The following is a 17,500-nucleotide window of genomic DNA, read 5'->3' as shown; positions in this document are numbered from 1 at the left end:
TGAGTGTGTGTGTGTATACAGGAACTATGAGTGTGTGTGTGTATACAGGAACTATGAGTGTGTGTGTGTATACAGGAACTATGAGTGTGTGTGTGTGTATACAGGAACTATGAGTGTGTGTCTGTGTGTGTGTGTGTACAGGAACTATGAGTTTGTGTGTGTGTGTATGTATATACAGGAACTATGTGTGTATATGTATGTGTGTGTATATACAGCAACTATGTGTGTGTATATACAGCAACTATGAGTGTGTGTGTGTATATATACAGGAACTATGAGTGTATATGTATGTGTGTGTATATACAGGAACTATGAGTGTGTGTGTATATGCAGGAACTATGAGTGTGTGTGTGTATATACAGGAACTATGTGTGTGTGTATATACAGGAACTATGAGTGTATATGTATGTGTGTGTATATGTATACAGGAACTATGAGTGTATATGTATGTGTGTGTATATACAGGAACTATGAGTGTATATGTATGTGTGTGTATATACAGCAACTATGAGTGTGTGTGTATATACAGCAACTATGAGTGTGTGTGTGTGTGTATATACAGCAACTATGAGTGTGTGTGTGTACATGTACATGGTTGTGCGCCTACTGATACCATGTGTCCAGGAACCGGGCGTGTTTGCATGGATTGGGTATGGATGTGAATCACAGAATCCCTCCAGAGCAGAAGCAGGCCCTTTGGCGCAGAGTCCACACTGACCCTCGGGACTGCATTAGACTGAATATCCCATGGCTAACCCACCTAGACTGTACATCCCTGGACACAACGGGCAGTTTAGCATGGCCAATCAGGGTATGTATGGGACTGACCGTGTGTCTTGCACACACCCCCACCTCCGCTAATGCAGCCTTCACATCCTTAAAGATTGTTATAAATTGTGTCAGTGCTCTCACCAGAGAAAAGGAATGACAAATGTTTAACTTATCACTTGCTGAGTTTAAAGGCACTGGACCCGTGCAGAAAGTTCCAAATATCATATGATGTTAAAAAAAAATCATACGACCAGTGTCACATTATGAAACACTGTCAGCCTCGGCAGTTCACTGGCGTGTGAATGTTAACCCCCTTGTGCCCAAGTCCCCGTGTGGACTCTGATGAACAAAAACAGAAGTTGCTGGAAAAACTCAGCAGGTCTGGCAGCATCTGTGAAGAAAACAAAAAAAAAAATCAGAGGGTCCGGGGTGACCCTTCCTCAGACCCGGCTTTGCTGAAGCCTGGCAGTGCTGAGGGGCTGCTGTGTTGGGAAGGGAGTTACTCTCAGTGCACAAAAGCACTCTGCTCTGATCTGGTCATGTCTGGTTTGCGTTGCCGTTTGTGGGATCTTGCCGTGCGCAAAGTAGCTGCTGCGTTTCTTGCACCGCGACACTTCGAGGGGGAGCTTTTGCTGGCCGGGGCAGAATTAAAACAAGGAAACTCCTGGAGACGCGCAGCGCCGGGGGAAAGGCGCTACAGAAATGAACGTCTCTTTGACGTGACTGCAGCGATCTCCGCGATCCAATCTCCAGGCGCACGACCAGCAGCAGACCGCTGCATTGATTTAGCGCCTCCTGAAGTTGTAAATCGCTTCAATGGAGCGTTATGACAGCTGAAAAGTGACAAAGATTTGTTAAAGAGGTGTTCTCCCCCCTCCCCCGTCCCAATGCAGGTTCTGTGACAGTATGCGGACAATATTTAATATTTAATATTTAAATTATTTAATATTTAAAGACTTACAATGGTAATTTCGTTTTAAAAGAAGTACAATTATGAACATTTGTCAAAACTTGCCTGTAAAATGCAATTAGCCCTTGCAGTTTTCCGTGTCCCCGTGGATTAATTTCAGCCGGTTCAAGAAATATAGTGGACGAGGAGGAGAAAATATTTGAAGAGCGAACTCCTGAAGCCCATTGCACACACACACACACACAACCGATACTGAGCCCTGGATGTGATCGCAATTTTGAGCTTGGTGGTTTGTCCCTCTGCGGCTGCCGCTGCTCTGCAATTTGCAAATTTTGCACTTTGCCCCGCCAGCAAATTAAAGAGCAAAAAAACACCACAACTGCTTTAACACCGAGGCCGCTCGGGCAGTTCCAGCGAGACTAGCCCCAGCGCAGCGGCCCCCCCCCCCCCGGGAACAGCGGTTACGGCGCTGCAGACGCTGAGACTCGCCAACCAAGACCCTCTTGCTTCATTCCCAGGGCCCTTTCCCCACCCCACATCCTTGCAAAAGGTAAGACAGGAATTGCTGGAGAAACTCAGCAGATCTGTCGAGAGAGAGAGAGAGTCAAAGCAGAGTGAACGTGTCCAGTCTAACAACTGAAGTCGATAATCACTGGGAAAGGTGTAAGTATTTGCTCTAAATGCGTGAGTTGTGGGGCATGGGTGGGTGATGCTGGGTTGGGGGGTGTTCAGTTTGGGACTGGTTCCTTTCTCAGGAGTTGTTGGTGTTTGTCTGTTATAGAACATAGAAAAGTACAGCATAGTACAGGCCCTTCGGCCCACGATGTTGTGCCGTGGAATAATACTAATCCAAAAATAAAATAACCTAACCTACATTCCCCTCGATAATAAAATGTGAGGCTGGATGAACACAGCAGGCCAAGCAGCATCTCAGGAGCACAAAAGCTGACGTTTCGGGCCTAGACCCTTCATCAGAGAGGGGGATGGGGAGAGGGTTCTGGAATAAATAGGGAGAGAGGGGGAGGCGGACCGAAGATGGACAGAAAAGAAGATAGGTAGAGAGGAGAGTATAGGTGAGGAGGTAGGGAGGGGATAGGTCAGTCCAGGGAAGACGGACAGGTCAAGGAGGTGGGATGAGGTTAGTAGGTAGCGGGGGGTGCGGCTTGGGGTGGGAGGAAGGGATGGGTGAGAGGAAGAACCGGTTAGGGAGGCAGAGACAGGTTGGACTGGTTTTGGGATGCAGTGGGTGGGGGGGAAGAGCTGGGCTGGTTGTGTGGTGCAGTGGGGGGAGGGGACGAACTGGGCTGGTTTAGGGATGCAGTGGGGGAAGGGGACATTTTGAAACTGGTGAAGTCCACATTGATACCATATGGCTGCAGGGTTCCCAGGCGGAATATGAGTTGCTGTTCCTGCAACCTTCGGGTGGCATCATTGTGGCAGTGCAGGAGGCCCATGATGGACATGTCATCAAGAGAATGGGAGGGGGAGTGGAAATGGTTTGCGACTGGGAGGTGCAGTTGTTTGTTGCGAACTGAGCGGAGGTGTTCTGCAAAGCGGTCCCCAAGCCTCCGCTTGGTTTCCCCAATGTAGAGGAAGCCGCACCGGGTACAGTGGATGCAGTATACCACATTGGCAGATGTGCAGGTGAACCTCTGCTTAATGTGGAATGTCATCTTGGGGCCTGGGATGGGGGTGAGGGAGGAGGTGTGGGGACAAGTGTAGCATTTCCTGTGGTTGCAGGGGAAGGTGCCGGGTGTGGTGGGGTTGGAGGGCAGTGTGGAGCGAACAAGGGAGTCACGGAGAGAGTGGTCTCTCCGGAAAGCAGACAGGGGAGGGGATGGAAAAATGTCTTGGGTGGTGGGGTCGGATTGTGAATGGCGGAAGTGTCGGAGGATAATGCGTTGTATCCGGAGGTTGGTGGGGTGGTGTGTGAGAACGAGGGGGATCCTCTTGGGGCGGTTGGGGCGGGGGCGGGGTGTGAGGGATGTGTCGCGGGAAATGCGGGAGACGCGGTCAAGGGCGTTCTCAATCTCCGTGGGGGGAAAGTTGCGGTCCTGAAAGAACTTGGACATCTGGGATGTGCGGGAGTGGAATGTCTTATCGTGGGAGCAGATGCGGCGGAGGCGGAGGAATTGGGAATAGGGGATGGAATCCTCCGACACTTCCGCCATTTACAATCCGACCCCACCACCCAAGACATTTTTCCATCCCCTCCCCTGTCTGCTTTCCGGAGAGACCACTCTCTCCGTGACTCCCTTGTTCGCTCCACACTGCCCTCCAACCCCACCACACCCGGCACCTTCCCCTGCAACCGCAGGAAATGCTACACTTGACCCCACACCTCCTCCCTCACCCCCATCCCAGGCCCCAAGATGACATTCCACATTAAGCAGAGGTTCACCTGCACATCTGCCAATGTGGTATACTGCATCCACTGTACCCGGTGCGGCTTTCTCTACATTGGGGAAACCAAGCGGAGGCTTGGGGACCGCTTTGCAGAACACCTCCGCTCAGTTCGCAACAAACAACTGCACCTCCCAGTCGCAAACCATTTCCACTCCCCTTCCCATTCTCTTGATGACATGTCCATCATGGGCCTCCTGCACTGCCACAATGATGCCACCCGAAGGTTGCAGGAACAGCAACTCATATTCCGCCTGGGAACCCTGCAGCCATATGGTATCTATGTGGACTTCACCAGTTTCAAAATCTCCCCTTCCCCTACTGCATCCCCAAACCAGCCCAGTGCATCCCCTCCCCCCACTGCACCACACAACCAGCCCAGCTCTTCCCCCCCCCCCACCCACTGCATCCCAAAACCAGTCCAACCTGTCTCTGCCTCCCTAACCGGTTCTTCCTCTCACCCATCCCTTCCTCCCACCCCAAGCCGCAGCCCCAGCTACCTACTAACCTCATCCCACCTCCTTGACCTGTCCGTCTTCCCTGGACTGACCTATCCCCTCCCTACCTCCCCACCTACACCCTCTCCACCTATCTTCTTTACTCTCCATCTTCGGTCCGCCTCCCCCTCTCTCCGTATTTATTCCAGTTCCCTCCCCCCATCCCCCTCTCTGATGAAGGGTCTAGGCCCGAAACGTCAGCTTTTGTGCTCCCGAGATGCTGCTTGGCCTGCTGTGTTCATCCAGCCTCACATTTTATTATCTTGGAATCTCCAGCATCTGCAGTTCCCATTATCTCTGATACTAGTTTGGCATTATGTTTGGTTTGGACTGCAGGGTCTGTTTCTGTGCTGTATGACGCAGTGAGTATGTGACTGATCTGGTTAACACCATTCTTCACTGCTACTGCTGTGGGAGGCTGGTGGTCAGTGTTAATGTTGTCTTTGGTTGGGATGATGTAATTTGTATCTAAACTGGCGCAGTCCAGTGTGAACCCAATCTAAACTGAGCCTGAGCTTGACCCAACATAACCTAACCCAACCCAAACCATTCCAGTTCAGTCTAACACAACTTGATCTAATCAAATATAACCCAGTCCAACCTGTTCCAACGCAAGACTGTAGCAGACTGGATTTTCAATCAGTAAGGGAGACAAGGGTTACGGGGAAAGGATAGGAAAGTGGGGCTGATGATTATCACCTCAGACGTGATCTCATTGAATGATAGAGCAGATGGCCTACTTCTGTTCTTACATAAGTACTAAAAGCAAGTATAAACCATTCGGGCCTGCTCCACAATTTAATATGATCATGGCTGATCCTGTCTTGGCCTAACCCTCACTCCTGTCCTCTCCCCATAACCCTTCAGCCTGTTACTAATTTTAAAAATCTATCTCCTCTTTAAATAAGCATCTTATGGTCTATCCCAACCTAATCCAGTCAAGTTCATCACTGTCCGGTTTAACCCAACTCCAAGCGTTTTCTGCCCAGAATGAAAATTCCCTTCGCCTTTGTATTTCTAGACTGTTTATTTTTGTAGTTGTTTGTATCTTCTTGCCTTGGGCTAATACAGTGGGCCTGACCCATTACTGAGCCATACGTCTGGAAAGACCCATCTGGTTCACTCATGTCCCTTTAGGGAAGGAAACTGCCATCCTTACCTGGTCTGGCCTACACGTGACTCCAGACCCACAGCAATGTGGTCAACTCTTGACTGACCTCTGAGCAATTAGGGACGGGCAGTAAATGCTGGCTGAACCAATAATGCCCACATCCTGTGAATGAATTTTAAAAAAAAATCTTTCTGATGTTTGCCAAGTCTTGCCTGAACGTGCTATCTGCGTTGACACTAGAGAAAATGCTGCATCACTGGTTTTGACTTGTTAATTGCGTAATTGTCATTGCAGCAGACGAGCTATTGAAATTGGGCAGGTGCGTTTTGCGAGAAAAATCACCTCCTTACACTCTATTGTAACCTGTTTGCTCCTTTAAATGAACATGATATAACCTCTGTTCTCAACCTTCAGCCATGATTATATGGTACTTTTTTAAAATTTCCAAATTTGTTGAGATTTCTAAATTAGCTTTCTACCCGTCCATAAGGAAGTTAAAGTTTTGAGGATAAGGATCTTGGCTTCCCAAAAACCACATGTTTTTCTGAGGATAGGCAGGTGTTTGGCCACCAATCTCTGGTGGGGATTTGAGATCTTGAAGCAAGGGGGAAAATTGGAGAGTGTTTTCTGGAAGGTTCCATGTGTGCTTTTGTTGGCAGAAGTAGGGGAGAGTGTGTTCTGGTTTCCAGTTGATGTGATCTATGACATACTGGAGAACAAACTGAAGGGGAAGAGATTGTGTGAACTTGAGCCACGCATATTGATACTGTTAAGCTCCTGGAAAAAGGGATCTGGAAGTTGTCGTGTATGGGGAAGAAACTTATTCACATGAGCAGGGAAGGAAGGCAGATTTGTCTCTCATCTCCTGTGCTTATGATGGCTTTTTTTGTATTAAAGAATACAGCAGCGAAACGCAGGATTGCTCATCATGTTGTCTATAGTCTTTTGCTGAAGTTAATACCGTATTTAACTGGTACAGAATGGCTGGGACAACTCAATTATTGAAGAAGGTATTATTTTGGGATGGTAAATGAGAGAATAGAGATTCAAGTTCAAAGTAAGAAGGTGGGTTGGAGGGAAGAATGACAAATCTCTCACTGGAAAGTCCATCAAAGGCTAGAGATGTAGTGGGGATGATCCAACAGGAGTTGGACAGAATCCTAGAACTCCCTACAGGGTGGCAGCAAGCCATTCAACCCATCAAGTCCCCACTGATCCTCTGAACAGCATCCTACCCTCTCCCTGTACCTTGCACTTCCCATGGCTAATCTACCATGAGCTGACACATCCCTGGAACTACGGGCAATTTAGCATGGCCGACCCTTCTAACCTGCACGTTTTGTGGTCTGTGAGGAAACTGGAGCAAACCCACCCAGACACGGGAGAATATGCAAACTCCACACACAGTTGCCTGAGGCTGGAATCGAACCTGGGCCCCTGGGGCTGTGAGGCAGCAGTGCGAGCCACTGTGACAACAAAGTGTGGAGCTGGATGAACACAGCAGGCCAAGCAGCATCTTAGGTGCAGGAAAGCTGACATTTCGGGCCTAGACCCTTATCTCTAGCGCTATCCACTGTGCTACTGTATATTAGCAGCTGTGAGAAAAGGTTCTGTCAGTGAAGAGTAGGAAGCACAGGAGTGAAGACCAAGATGGAGGAAGAGCTACACAGAGCTTCAGGCAATGATATATGGTCATGAAGAAGAGGTAGAGATGAAATCATGTCAGTTACAGATCTATTGTCCATTTCCTGTGTTAGTGACATTTTAGTGCTCATTCATTGCCTTTATAAGCTGCGTCAGCAATAACTTCTTCACCCATTCTTCTGCAAACTTATTTCTGGGATGTGCTTGGTGGTTTTTGCTGTAGCTGCATTATATTGCCCTTGAGAAAGCGATGGTGAGCTGCTGCCTTTAAACTGCCCTTGCCCATGTGCTGTGGATAGACCCGCAAAGCCATTAGGGAAGGAGTTCCGGGATTTTGACCCAACGATGCTAGGCAGCATCCTGGTAAACCTCCTTTGCACCCTCTCCAAAGCCTCCACATCTTTCCTATAATAGGGCGACCAGAACTGGACACAATATTCCAAATGTGGTCTCACCAGGGTTTTGTAGAGCTGCAACATAACCTCGTGGCTCTTAATCTCGACCCCCCCCTGTTAATGAAAGCCAAAACACCATATGCTTTCTTAAGAACCTTATCCATTTGGGTGGCAACTTTGAGGGAGCTATGCACTTGAACACCAAGATCCCGCTGTTCCTCCACGCTGCCGAGAATCCTGCCTTTAATCCTACATTCAGCATTTAAGTTTGACCTTCCAAAATGCATCACTTTGCATTTATCCAGGTTGAACTCCATCTGCCATTTCTCAGCCCAGCTCTGCATTCTGTCAATGTCTCGCTGAAGCCTGCAATAGCCCTCGATACTATCAATGGCACCTCCAACCTTTGTCATCAGCAAATATACTAACCCACCCCTCAACCTCCTCATCCAAGTCATTTATAAAAACTACAAAGAGCAGAGGCCTAAGAACAGAGCCCTGTGGGACACCACTCAGCACTGACCTCCAGGCAGAATACTTACCATCTACAACCACTCTCTGCCTCCTATCAGCCAACCAATTCTGAATCCAGACAGCCAAATCACCCTGTATCCCATACCTCCTGACTTTATGAATGAGCCTGCCGTGGGGAACCTTATCAAATGCCTTGCTGAAGTCCATGTACACCACATCCACTGCTCAACCTTCGTCAACCTATCTCGTGACTTCCTCAAAGAACTCAATAAGATTTGTGAGGCATGACCTGCCCCTCACAAAGCCATGCTGACTCCCTTTAATCATGCTATGCTTTTCCAAATAGTCATAAATCCTATCCCTCAGAATTCTTTCCAAAACCTTGCTGACCAAAGACGTAAGATTGACTGGTCTGTAATTTCCAGGGATTTCCCTATTCCCTTTCTTGAAAAGAGGAACACCTTTTGCCTACCTCCAATCTTCCGGTAACCTTGTGAGACAGTCTTGAACAAGAGGGCACAGATATAGAGTGAGGGGGCTTGGATTCAAAGCTGAGATGGGGAGAAACTACTTCCCTCGGGGAGTGGTGAATCTGTGGAACTCGCTGCCCCAGAGTGCAGTGGGGGCAGAATCAATCAACAGAGTCAAGAAAGAGATAGATATGTTTCTGATGAAAAGTGGGATAGAGGGCACTGGGGAGCAAGCAGGAGAATGGAGTTGAGATCAGGATAAGACCAGCCATGGTTATGTTAAATGGTGGAGTAGATTCAAAGGGCTGAATGCTTACTTCCGGCTCTTAATTCCTATGTTTTATTTAAGACTGTGTGTGTTTATTTAGGGATGGGGGAACAGAGTTGTTGGGGATTCTGAAATTTGTGTCACAGGTAAATGGGGTGATTAAGAAGGCATTTGACATGCTTGCCTTCATTGCTCAGATTACTGAGTACAGGAGTTGAGGTTGTGCAGGGTATTGGTGAGGCTATGTTTGGAATATTGTGTGCTATTCTGGTTACCCTATCACAGGAAAGATATAAATAAACTGGAGAGGGCTCAGAAAAAATTTGTCAGAACGTTGCTGGGAATGGAGGGTTTGAGGTATAAGAGATGAGGTGAAGCGAAGTGATGCTGTTAACTGTGTAAGGCATATCTTTGTCATAAGTGAAAAGCAAATTTCACTCTAAAGCTTTTACCAGTCAATTAATCTTTGAATTACAATGAAAAGGGGTCTTAGTGAATCAGACGGGTTTTTGGAACATGTGCAACATTGCTAGCTTTACTGGTACTAGCTTCTTATTTTGTTCCAGGTTAACTTAATTAATTCCATTTAAATCTCTCCTCTTCCATAATGGAATTTGAACTGTTATTTTTGGGTAGTTACTCCCAGGTGTCTGGATCCATCAGCGCTTTAACATAGCCACTGTGCTAGCACACGTGATAGCATTTGACATATTTTGTGTTCCTCGGCAGGTTCACCCATCATGGAAGGGATCAAGCATGTAGTATCCACTGCGAGAGCTGCCTACAATCAGGGAAAATCCCAGCCTCTGGAATTCCGCATCCAGCAACTGAAGGCGCTGGAGAGAATGATCAATGAGAAAAAAGAGGAGCTCTCAGTCGCACTGAAAAAGGACTTGCGCAAGGTTTGAAGCCGAGCCGTAGCGTCAAAGTCTTTGAACCAGGTCACGCAGACACATACACGCACACACGCAGACACGCACACACGCAGACACGCACACACGCAGAAGCACACACGCAGATGCACCTGTTTGTAGCAACTACAGGGAATGCCGCAGAAAGTCAGCAAATCTGGCAGCATCAGTGGAGTGAGAAACAGTGTTAACCTTTCAAGTCCGGTGATCCTTCTTCAGGACTCCTTGCCTTGTTTGTATCTTGTTCATGTTGCCTTATGAGGACCTATTCCTTGATGTACACTGCTCTCGCATCTATTTCTCTCCCTCCACCATTAACAACCCTTTGTGCTGTGGACCGCTGCCTCTGCCAAAATACTTTCCACCAACTTTTAGCTCGTAAGAAGCGTTGTACCAGACTGGAAGCGTTATCTCTATTCCTCTATCCACAGATGCTGCCAGACCCGTGAAGTTTCTCCAACACTTTTACTGTTTTTGCTTACAGCATCCACCATACTGTGGAGTCATTATCAATTGCCAGCCCAGATAAGGCTGGTAGGTTTCCTTCTTTAACGGCCATTAGTGATCACCACAATCAGTAATGGCTTTGTGGTCCCTGAATCACTAGACCAGGCTTTTGGATTGCATAGTAACATAGAAAATAGGAGCGGGATTAGGCCATTCAGCCCGTAGAGTCTGCTGCACCATTTGGTACGATCATGGCTCATTGTCTGGTTCACTACCCTCTACCCACTTTCTCTCCATACACATAAACCCCTTCAGCCCTAAAAACTACATCTAGCTCCTTCCTGAAGACATTATGTTTTGGCTTCCAACAATGTCTGTGGCAGAGCATCCCACAAGCTCGCCATTTTCTGAGTGAAGAATCCAGTATTATTTTAATTGTTCCACTGCGTCCTGTTCTTAAAACTGGCCTCTTGCATCAAGAAGGATCTTTTGTGGCAGAGCGACAAAGGAACCTAAGAATTAAGATCCTGACTATGGAGTCTGGCTCACAAATACATGAATCCCAGTGGTGGGGTCAAATAAAAGAGGGTCCACGAGGCCACTATAATAGGGGCCAGGCTTGGAGAGATGTTGAGGAGGCAGAGTTGGGAAAGACTGGGATGAAACCAAGAAGGGATTTGAACTCAAATTTCCAGTTTGTGGGGATTTGGGAACGAGGGCAGGTCAGCGAGGACTGAGGCAGGATGTGGTCAGCAGAGCTTTGATCGCTGGGGAGGGAGGTATGTTGTGAAAATGACTGGCCTAATTTGATTTTGCAGAACGATTATGCTGTGGATGTGTTTGAACTTGCCGGCATTCTGAATGAGATTTCTCTGGCCATCACCAAACTGCCTGAGTGGACTGCTCCAGAGTACGTGTCAAAGAGTGTGATGACATTAATGGACACTGTTTATATCCATCGAGAGCCTCTCGGGGTGGTCCTGATCGTAGGGGCCTGGAATTATCCTTTGGCTCTTATTGTCCAGCCTCTAATTGGGGCAATTGCAGCAGGTAAACTGTTCGTTAATTACCTCCCAATCTCTGCTGGAAAGATTTAATTTGATTTGATTATTGTCATGTTCCTAGGTACAGTGAAAAGTTTTGTTTTGCATGTGGCACAGGCAGACCTTAACATTCAAAGCGCATTAGAGTAATAGAACAGAGCGAGAAAAACAATGTTACGGCTACAGACAGGGTGCGCAAACATGGAGATCAACATTAAATTTGAAATCTGAGAGGTTCATTCAGAGGTCTAATAACAGCAGGGAAGAAGGTGTTCTTGAATCTGTCGGCAGATGTTTAACATTTTTGGATCTTCTGCCACATGGAAGAGATTGTAGCCAAGGTGGGACGGGTCTTTATTGGCTGCCTTTCCAAGTGGGAAGTGTAGATGCAGTCAGTGGATGGAAGATTGGTGGTGTGATGGACTGGGTTGTGTTAACAACGCTCTGTCGTTTCTCACGGCCCTGGGCAGAGCAGATGCTGTACCAAACCGTGATACAATCAGTGGAGTATTTTCTGTGCTGTGGATTGTTTAATAGTCACACAGCCACCCTGTAGATATTCCCAGTTGTTGTTGCACTTCTCTCCTGGTGACTGATGTTAGTGAGACTGTGTGTGTGTGTCTTTTATTTGTACTTTTTGAGGCAGTAGCCCTGATTTTTAATGTAACCTGCCCAACAGGAAGGGATTTGGATTCGGGGCAATCACCACAGGCCCCAAATAAAGATGTTTCAGTTTAAAGTCTGGCTCAGTGAGTATCCGTCAATAGTTTCCTAGAATCCCTACGGTGTGGAAATAGGCCCTTCAGTCCAACAAACCCATATCGGCCCTCAGAGCATCCCACCCAGATCCATTCCCCTATAACCCATCTAATTGACATATCCCTGAACACTACGGGCAATTTCCCATAGCCAGCCCCCCTAGCCTGCACATCTTTGGACTGGGGGAGGAAACCGGAGTACCCGGAGGAAACCCACGCAGACATGGGGAGAACGTGCAAACTCCACACAGACAGTCGCCCGAGGGTGGAATTGAACCTGGGTCCCTGGCACTGAGAGACAGCAGTATTAACCACTGAGCCACCGTGCTGTTTCATCAGATTAAATCTATCTTACTTTGAACCTACACTCATTTACTTCTTGTTATTTCACGGCATGTGAGTGTCTATTATTTATTCACCATCCCCATTTGCCCTTGAACTGAGCGGCTTGACCCTTTCAGAGGGCAATTTAGAGTCAGTACCATTGGTGTGGGCCCAGAAGCCAGGCTGGGTAAAGATGGAAGATTCCCTTCCCCAAAGGGCATTAGTGAACCAGGCGGGTTTTTGCAACAATCGATGTTAATTGTCATGGTCACGCTCACTCACTTTATAATGACCGACTAATGAACCGAGTTTATGCTTCACCAGCTGTCACAGTGAGATTTGAACCAACCATCTCCCCTGTTGCAAACAGCAGGAGCCTGTAAAGTGCTCAGGAGCAGAAATGTTTCTGAATTTGTCTTCCCCTCCGCCAAGCTATGTGACTCTCTTAACAAATCCTTCCTAGGGAATTCAAGAAAGACCTCTTTGCCAGGGAATGCTGAAAATGTGAAACTCACTACCCGGGCAGTGGTTGAAGTGCATATTGGAGATGTGTTTAAGCGGATGCTGGATAGGTGAGTGGGAGCAAAAGGGATGGTAGGATTTGGTGATGGCAGGATTTTGAGGAACACCAACATCAGCTTGGGCATTTTGGGTCAAATGTTCTGTTTCTGCGCTGTTATTATTAAGTCATAACTTGCTCTGTAAGGACTGTCACTGCTGTGTACTAACTTGCTCTGTAAGGACTGTTGTTTGAATGCAACTATTTGCTTCTTGCTGGTGATGTATAATATGATCCCAATCCCAGGAAACGCCGCAGTCCTGAAGCCATCGGAAGTGAGTGAGAATACGGCCCAGCTACTGGGGGATCTCCTCCCTCAATACTTGGACAAGGTGGGTGCAGGACAGGAACACATCCGGTACACTCATTCAGGCATGAAGACAGCTGGCCTGATTTTTGACGCCATTCCCCTGAGCTGCTGCTGTGTCAGAGACAATTAACAGGAAGGGGGCAAAAAAATTGTGTTCCCTTTGAAGTATAGTTTGAAAATGGATGGGCTGGGGCCTGGGGAGGGTACAGAGACCTGATTTAACAAGTGTCTGTTTGGTATCTCTGTTATACCCCCACGTCAGGGCGCAGCAGGAAATCCAAACAGCGCATTCTCAGCCTACCCAACCCCTTCGGTGTCTGAAAAGGGTTAAGGGTCAGGCTCAAAAACAAATTACTGGAGCGACTCTGGCTGCATCTGTAGAGAGAGAAACACAGAGTTAATGTTTCGAGTCCAGTGACTCTTCTTCAGAACGGATTGTAGCCAGGAAAGGGTGGTATTTATTGCTAAAGGTGGGGAGGGGCGGGGGGGAGGAGAAAACAGTAAGTGGAGATGGAGCCCGGGGAGAGAGAGAGAGAGAGAGGGAGAGAGAGAGAGAGTGAGGTTGGATAGACAAAGGAGTGGGTAAAGGTCAGCCTGGGAGAATGGGTAGCTGCTAATGGGCACCGTTAGTGGCTGACATTTGAGTTGTTTGTGATAGCAGCCCATGTGATGACACGGCCTAGTATTTGGGGTTAAGAACATGGGAGAAGGTGCTAGAATTGTTGAACTCAATGTTGAGTTCAGAGGTCGGCAGGATCCCCGGGTGGAAAATGAGGTGTTGCTCTTCCAGCTTGTGCTGTGCTTCGCTGGAACACTGCAGCAAGCCTGAGACACAGATGTTGGCCAGGGAACAGGGTGGCACATTATAAGGTTGTACTGTTGATCTGCGTGTAGACTGACCCACAGAACCTGACGCTGGTATTGAGGGAATATGAAACAAGGGCTGACTTGAAGTAAAAGATGGTCCAGATCTCGCTGAATGGGCTGATGGTCTACTCCAGTTTCTACAAAACATTCATCCTGTTGAAAGTGACAGTGTAACTGCGGTCTCTGGAATAGGCATGAAGCATCAGGTTTGTTCACTTTCCAACCCTTCCCAACCCCCCCCCCCCCCCCCCCCCCCCCAGGATCTTTACCCTGTCGTTAACGGAGGGGTCGAAGAGACAACGGAGGTGTTGAAGCAGCAGTTCGATCACATCCTGTACACGGGCAGTACCAACGTTGGCAGGATCGTTATGGAGGCTGCAGCCAAACATCTGACCCCTGTGACCCTGGAGCTTGGCGGGAAAAGCCCATGTTACATTGATGGTGACTGCGACCTGGACGTGGCCTGCAGGTTGGTTTGTGCGAGGGTTGGCACTGTCGCGCTGCTGCAGCGGGCTGGGATCTGAGTGTGGGTTTGGGGCACACATTTACAAGTGTAGATGGAGTTCCACTCTATCCAAACATATAGCAACACTCCAGGTTCTATTCTGGATCGCCTCACACTCCAGCATGGTTTCTATAGTGTGACATGGGGAGAGTGAGATTAATAGGATTAGGCAAGTTGCTGTAAAGTTCTGGGTGGACGAGCAAATTGTGAAAATTGAATTTTGCAAACCTAAACCTTGAACGAGTTTCTTATTTATTCTTTGCAGACGTATTGCGTGGGGACGGTACACGAACTGTGGTCAGACCTGCATTGCTCCAGATTACATCCTGTGTAATCAGAGAATACAGGATGAAGTGGTGAAGAAGATTGGCTCTGCTGTCTCTGTGAGTTTACAAAGCAGGGACTGTCAGTAACTCAATAAGGAGAGAAACGGTGGGAGCAGCAGTGGGAGAGACAGCCCCTGAAAGAGGAAAGCCCAGTTCTGTGTTGGGTGGGATTGTCCTCCGAAGCGAGTTGCCTTAGCTGTGATTCTCCCCTAATCGCTGAAGCCCACAAGCTGTGCCAGCCCTGTAGTCAAGGGGTTAATCTCTGCGCTGGCTTCATGTTCCAGCAGCTGTAGTGTTCAGCCAGTTCTTGAGGATGTACTGTATCACACAATTGCAGCACCAGTAGGTTCAGCAGATCAGTGTTGGGTTTATCCTCCATGGGAATTCTTCTCCCAATTGTCTGACCTCTTTCCCTTTTGTCCCTCTGTTTCCACTCAGTCACTTGTTGAACCTCCTCCTAATTGTTGATGTAGTTTCTGACTGTCACTAGCTCCCGGTTTGTGTACGGCCTCAAAGCCACCTGCGTCAAATACTCATTTTCTCCGGCGCTCTCTTGTCCATGGTTACGTTTAACTTGATTCTAATGTCCACTCTCCCTTGACATTTGACCCCTGAGAGATTTGATCCATAACCTGTCTGAATGAAGCGAGCCCCATCTTTGGAAATGTCTGTCAATTTGTTAAAGGTTGTGGGGAGCAGGCAGAAAAATGCGGTTGAGACAACCATCAGAGGGGCCATGATTATACTGAAGGGCCGAAAGGCCTACTCCTGCTCCGGGGTGTTCCTGTATTGCATACATCTGGTGTCGTTGCCATGGAGATGAGCAGCAGTTACACACCCAGTCCTAAAACTCGAGGAATGTGAGTGGAAATGGAGGTTCTTTGAACGGAGGAGGGATTGATGCCATAAGCAGCTTTTAGTTTTTGTTTAAAATTCACTCCCCAGATGTGGGCATGACTGGAACGGCTGGCGTTCATTGGCAATCCCAATGCCTTTTGAGAAACTGAAGTTGTATTTCCCTCTTGAACCATAGGTAACAGCTTTCTCACAACGGGCAACGCTTGTTCAGGGGCTGTTTAAACTCTGCTTCGTCGGTGTGTCTGGAGTCGTGTGTAGACCCACACTGGGTGACGATGGCCTGTTCCCCAATCTTGTGGAGGGCATTAGTGAAGCAGGGCAACTAGGGACGGGTAATAAATGCTGTCCAGCCAGCACCGCCCATGTCCCACAAGTGAATAAAGGAAAATGAGTTTTTATTGCAATCAAAACAGTCTGGTGGTTACGTTTTTTCCTGCTACCAGTTTATTAAATTTAAACTTCCAGTAATTTAATGTGAAATTTCAATCCTGAAATCGCTGAGAGAAACTGAGCAGCTTTTATCCAAGACATTATTTCTCTTTTTTTTTCTCTCCCCCCACCATTAATGTCGCTTTGATAGTGGATTCATTTTGGCCAAACAATTTAACTGATGTCCACACTTCCTGATTCCCTCGCCTCTAATTCTTTTTACTGTCGACCCACTCACCTTGATGTTACCTCCTAATGTTGTGGAGTCTGGATGGTTATTAGAGTGTGTTCCCTATCTGACCATCCCTGCTTGGTCTGTTCCAGGAATTCTACGGCGCTGATCCCCAGAAATCCCCAGACTACGGACGTATTGTAAACCAGCGGCATTTTCAGAGACTGATGTCTTTGCTGGAGGGAGAGAACGTGGCGTTTGGTGGTCAGAGCGATGAAAAGGATCTCTACATAGGTACTTGTAGAGGCGGGCGGAGGGGGAGTGTGATCAGTAACAGTGACTTGTTGTGCTGGTAACGCAGAGGTACGAGAGCAAGATATGACGAAGACCTAAGGATTCGGTGAAGTGAGTGGGCAAAAACTGGGCAGATGGAGTATAATGTGAACTTCTTCACTTTGGGGAGAATAGGAAAGCAGGGCATTATCTGAATGAAACAAGATTGTAGAGAGAGCTGGGTGTCCTTGTACACCAATCACAAAATGTTAATATGCAAGTACAGCAGATGATAAGAAAGGAACATGAAATGTTGTTTATCGCATAGGTAACGGACTATAAAAGTAGCAATGTTTTCTTTCTTTGTTACACATGTGCAGCATGTTTGTGAGGCTACGACCAGAATATTATGTAGAGTTCTGGTCCCTTTCCTTTTTGAAAAAGGATATAATTGTATTAACAGTTCAGAGAGGTTTCACTAGACTGGTGCTTGGGATTGGGAGGGTTAGTAGTCACGTGATACCAGGTTGTAGTCCAACAGGTTCATTTGAAATCACAAGCTTTTGGAGTCTCGTGAAAAATAGGCAGTGCTTTGAAAGCTGTGCTTTCACTTGAACATGTTGGATTGTAACCTGGTGTCATGGGTCTTCAAACATTGCCCATCCCAGTCCCACACCAGCACCTCCACATCATGGCATTGAGGGTGTTATTTTGAGAACAAAAGTTGGACCTGGATCCACTGGAGAGATTAACAGATGATCTTCATCGAAACATA

General features: G+C 47.5%; 1 protein-coding gene across 1 annotated transcript; it reads left to right on the top strand.

Annotated features, from left to right (window-relative positions):
* Positions 1-2,040: 2,040 nt before the first annotated feature.
* Positions 2,041-16,820, top strand: LOC125464435 (aldehyde dehydrogenase, dimeric NADP-preferring-like). Its single transcript, XM_059655218.1, has 7 exons — positions 2,041-2,344; positions 9,673-9,845; positions 11,120-11,351; positions 13,232-13,317; positions 14,423-14,631; positions 14,933-15,050; positions 16,605-16,820. Exons 2-7 carry the CDS (start codon positions 9,684-9,686, stop codon positions 16,806-16,808), a joined length of 1,011 nt encoding a protein of 336 aa, XP_059511201.1. The 5' UTR covers positions 2,041-2,344; positions 9,673-9,683; the 3' UTR covers positions 16,809-16,820.
* Positions 16,821-17,500: the final 680 nt, after the last annotated feature.

Source organism: Stegostoma tigrinum, chromosome 27 (assembly GCF_030684315.1).
Source record: "Stegostoma tigrinum isolate sSteTig4 chromosome 27, sSteTig4.hap1, whole genome shotgun sequence".
In the NCBI taxonomy this organism is placed as follows: domain Eukaryota; kingdom Metazoa; phylum Chordata; class Chondrichthyes; order Orectolobiformes; family Stegostomatidae; genus Stegostoma; species Stegostoma tigrinum.
This window is presented reverse-complemented; position numbering and strand designations above follow the sequence as displayed.

Excerpts from the sequence above, each read along its gene's own strand:
- LOC125464435 (XM_059655218.1), top strand. The coding sequence starts at position 9,684 with ATGGAAGGGATCAAGCATGTAGTATCCACTGCGAGAGCTGCCTACAAT. Across the intron at positions 13,318-14,422 it reads TCCCTCAATACTTGGACAAG|GATCTTTACCCTGTCGTTAA; the intron begins GTGGGTGCAGGA and ends CCCCCCCCCCAG. Across the intron at positions 15,051-16,604 it reads AGATTGGCTCTGCTGTCTCT|GAATTCTACGGCGCTGATCC; the intron begins GTGAGTTTACAA and ends GGTCTGTTCCAG.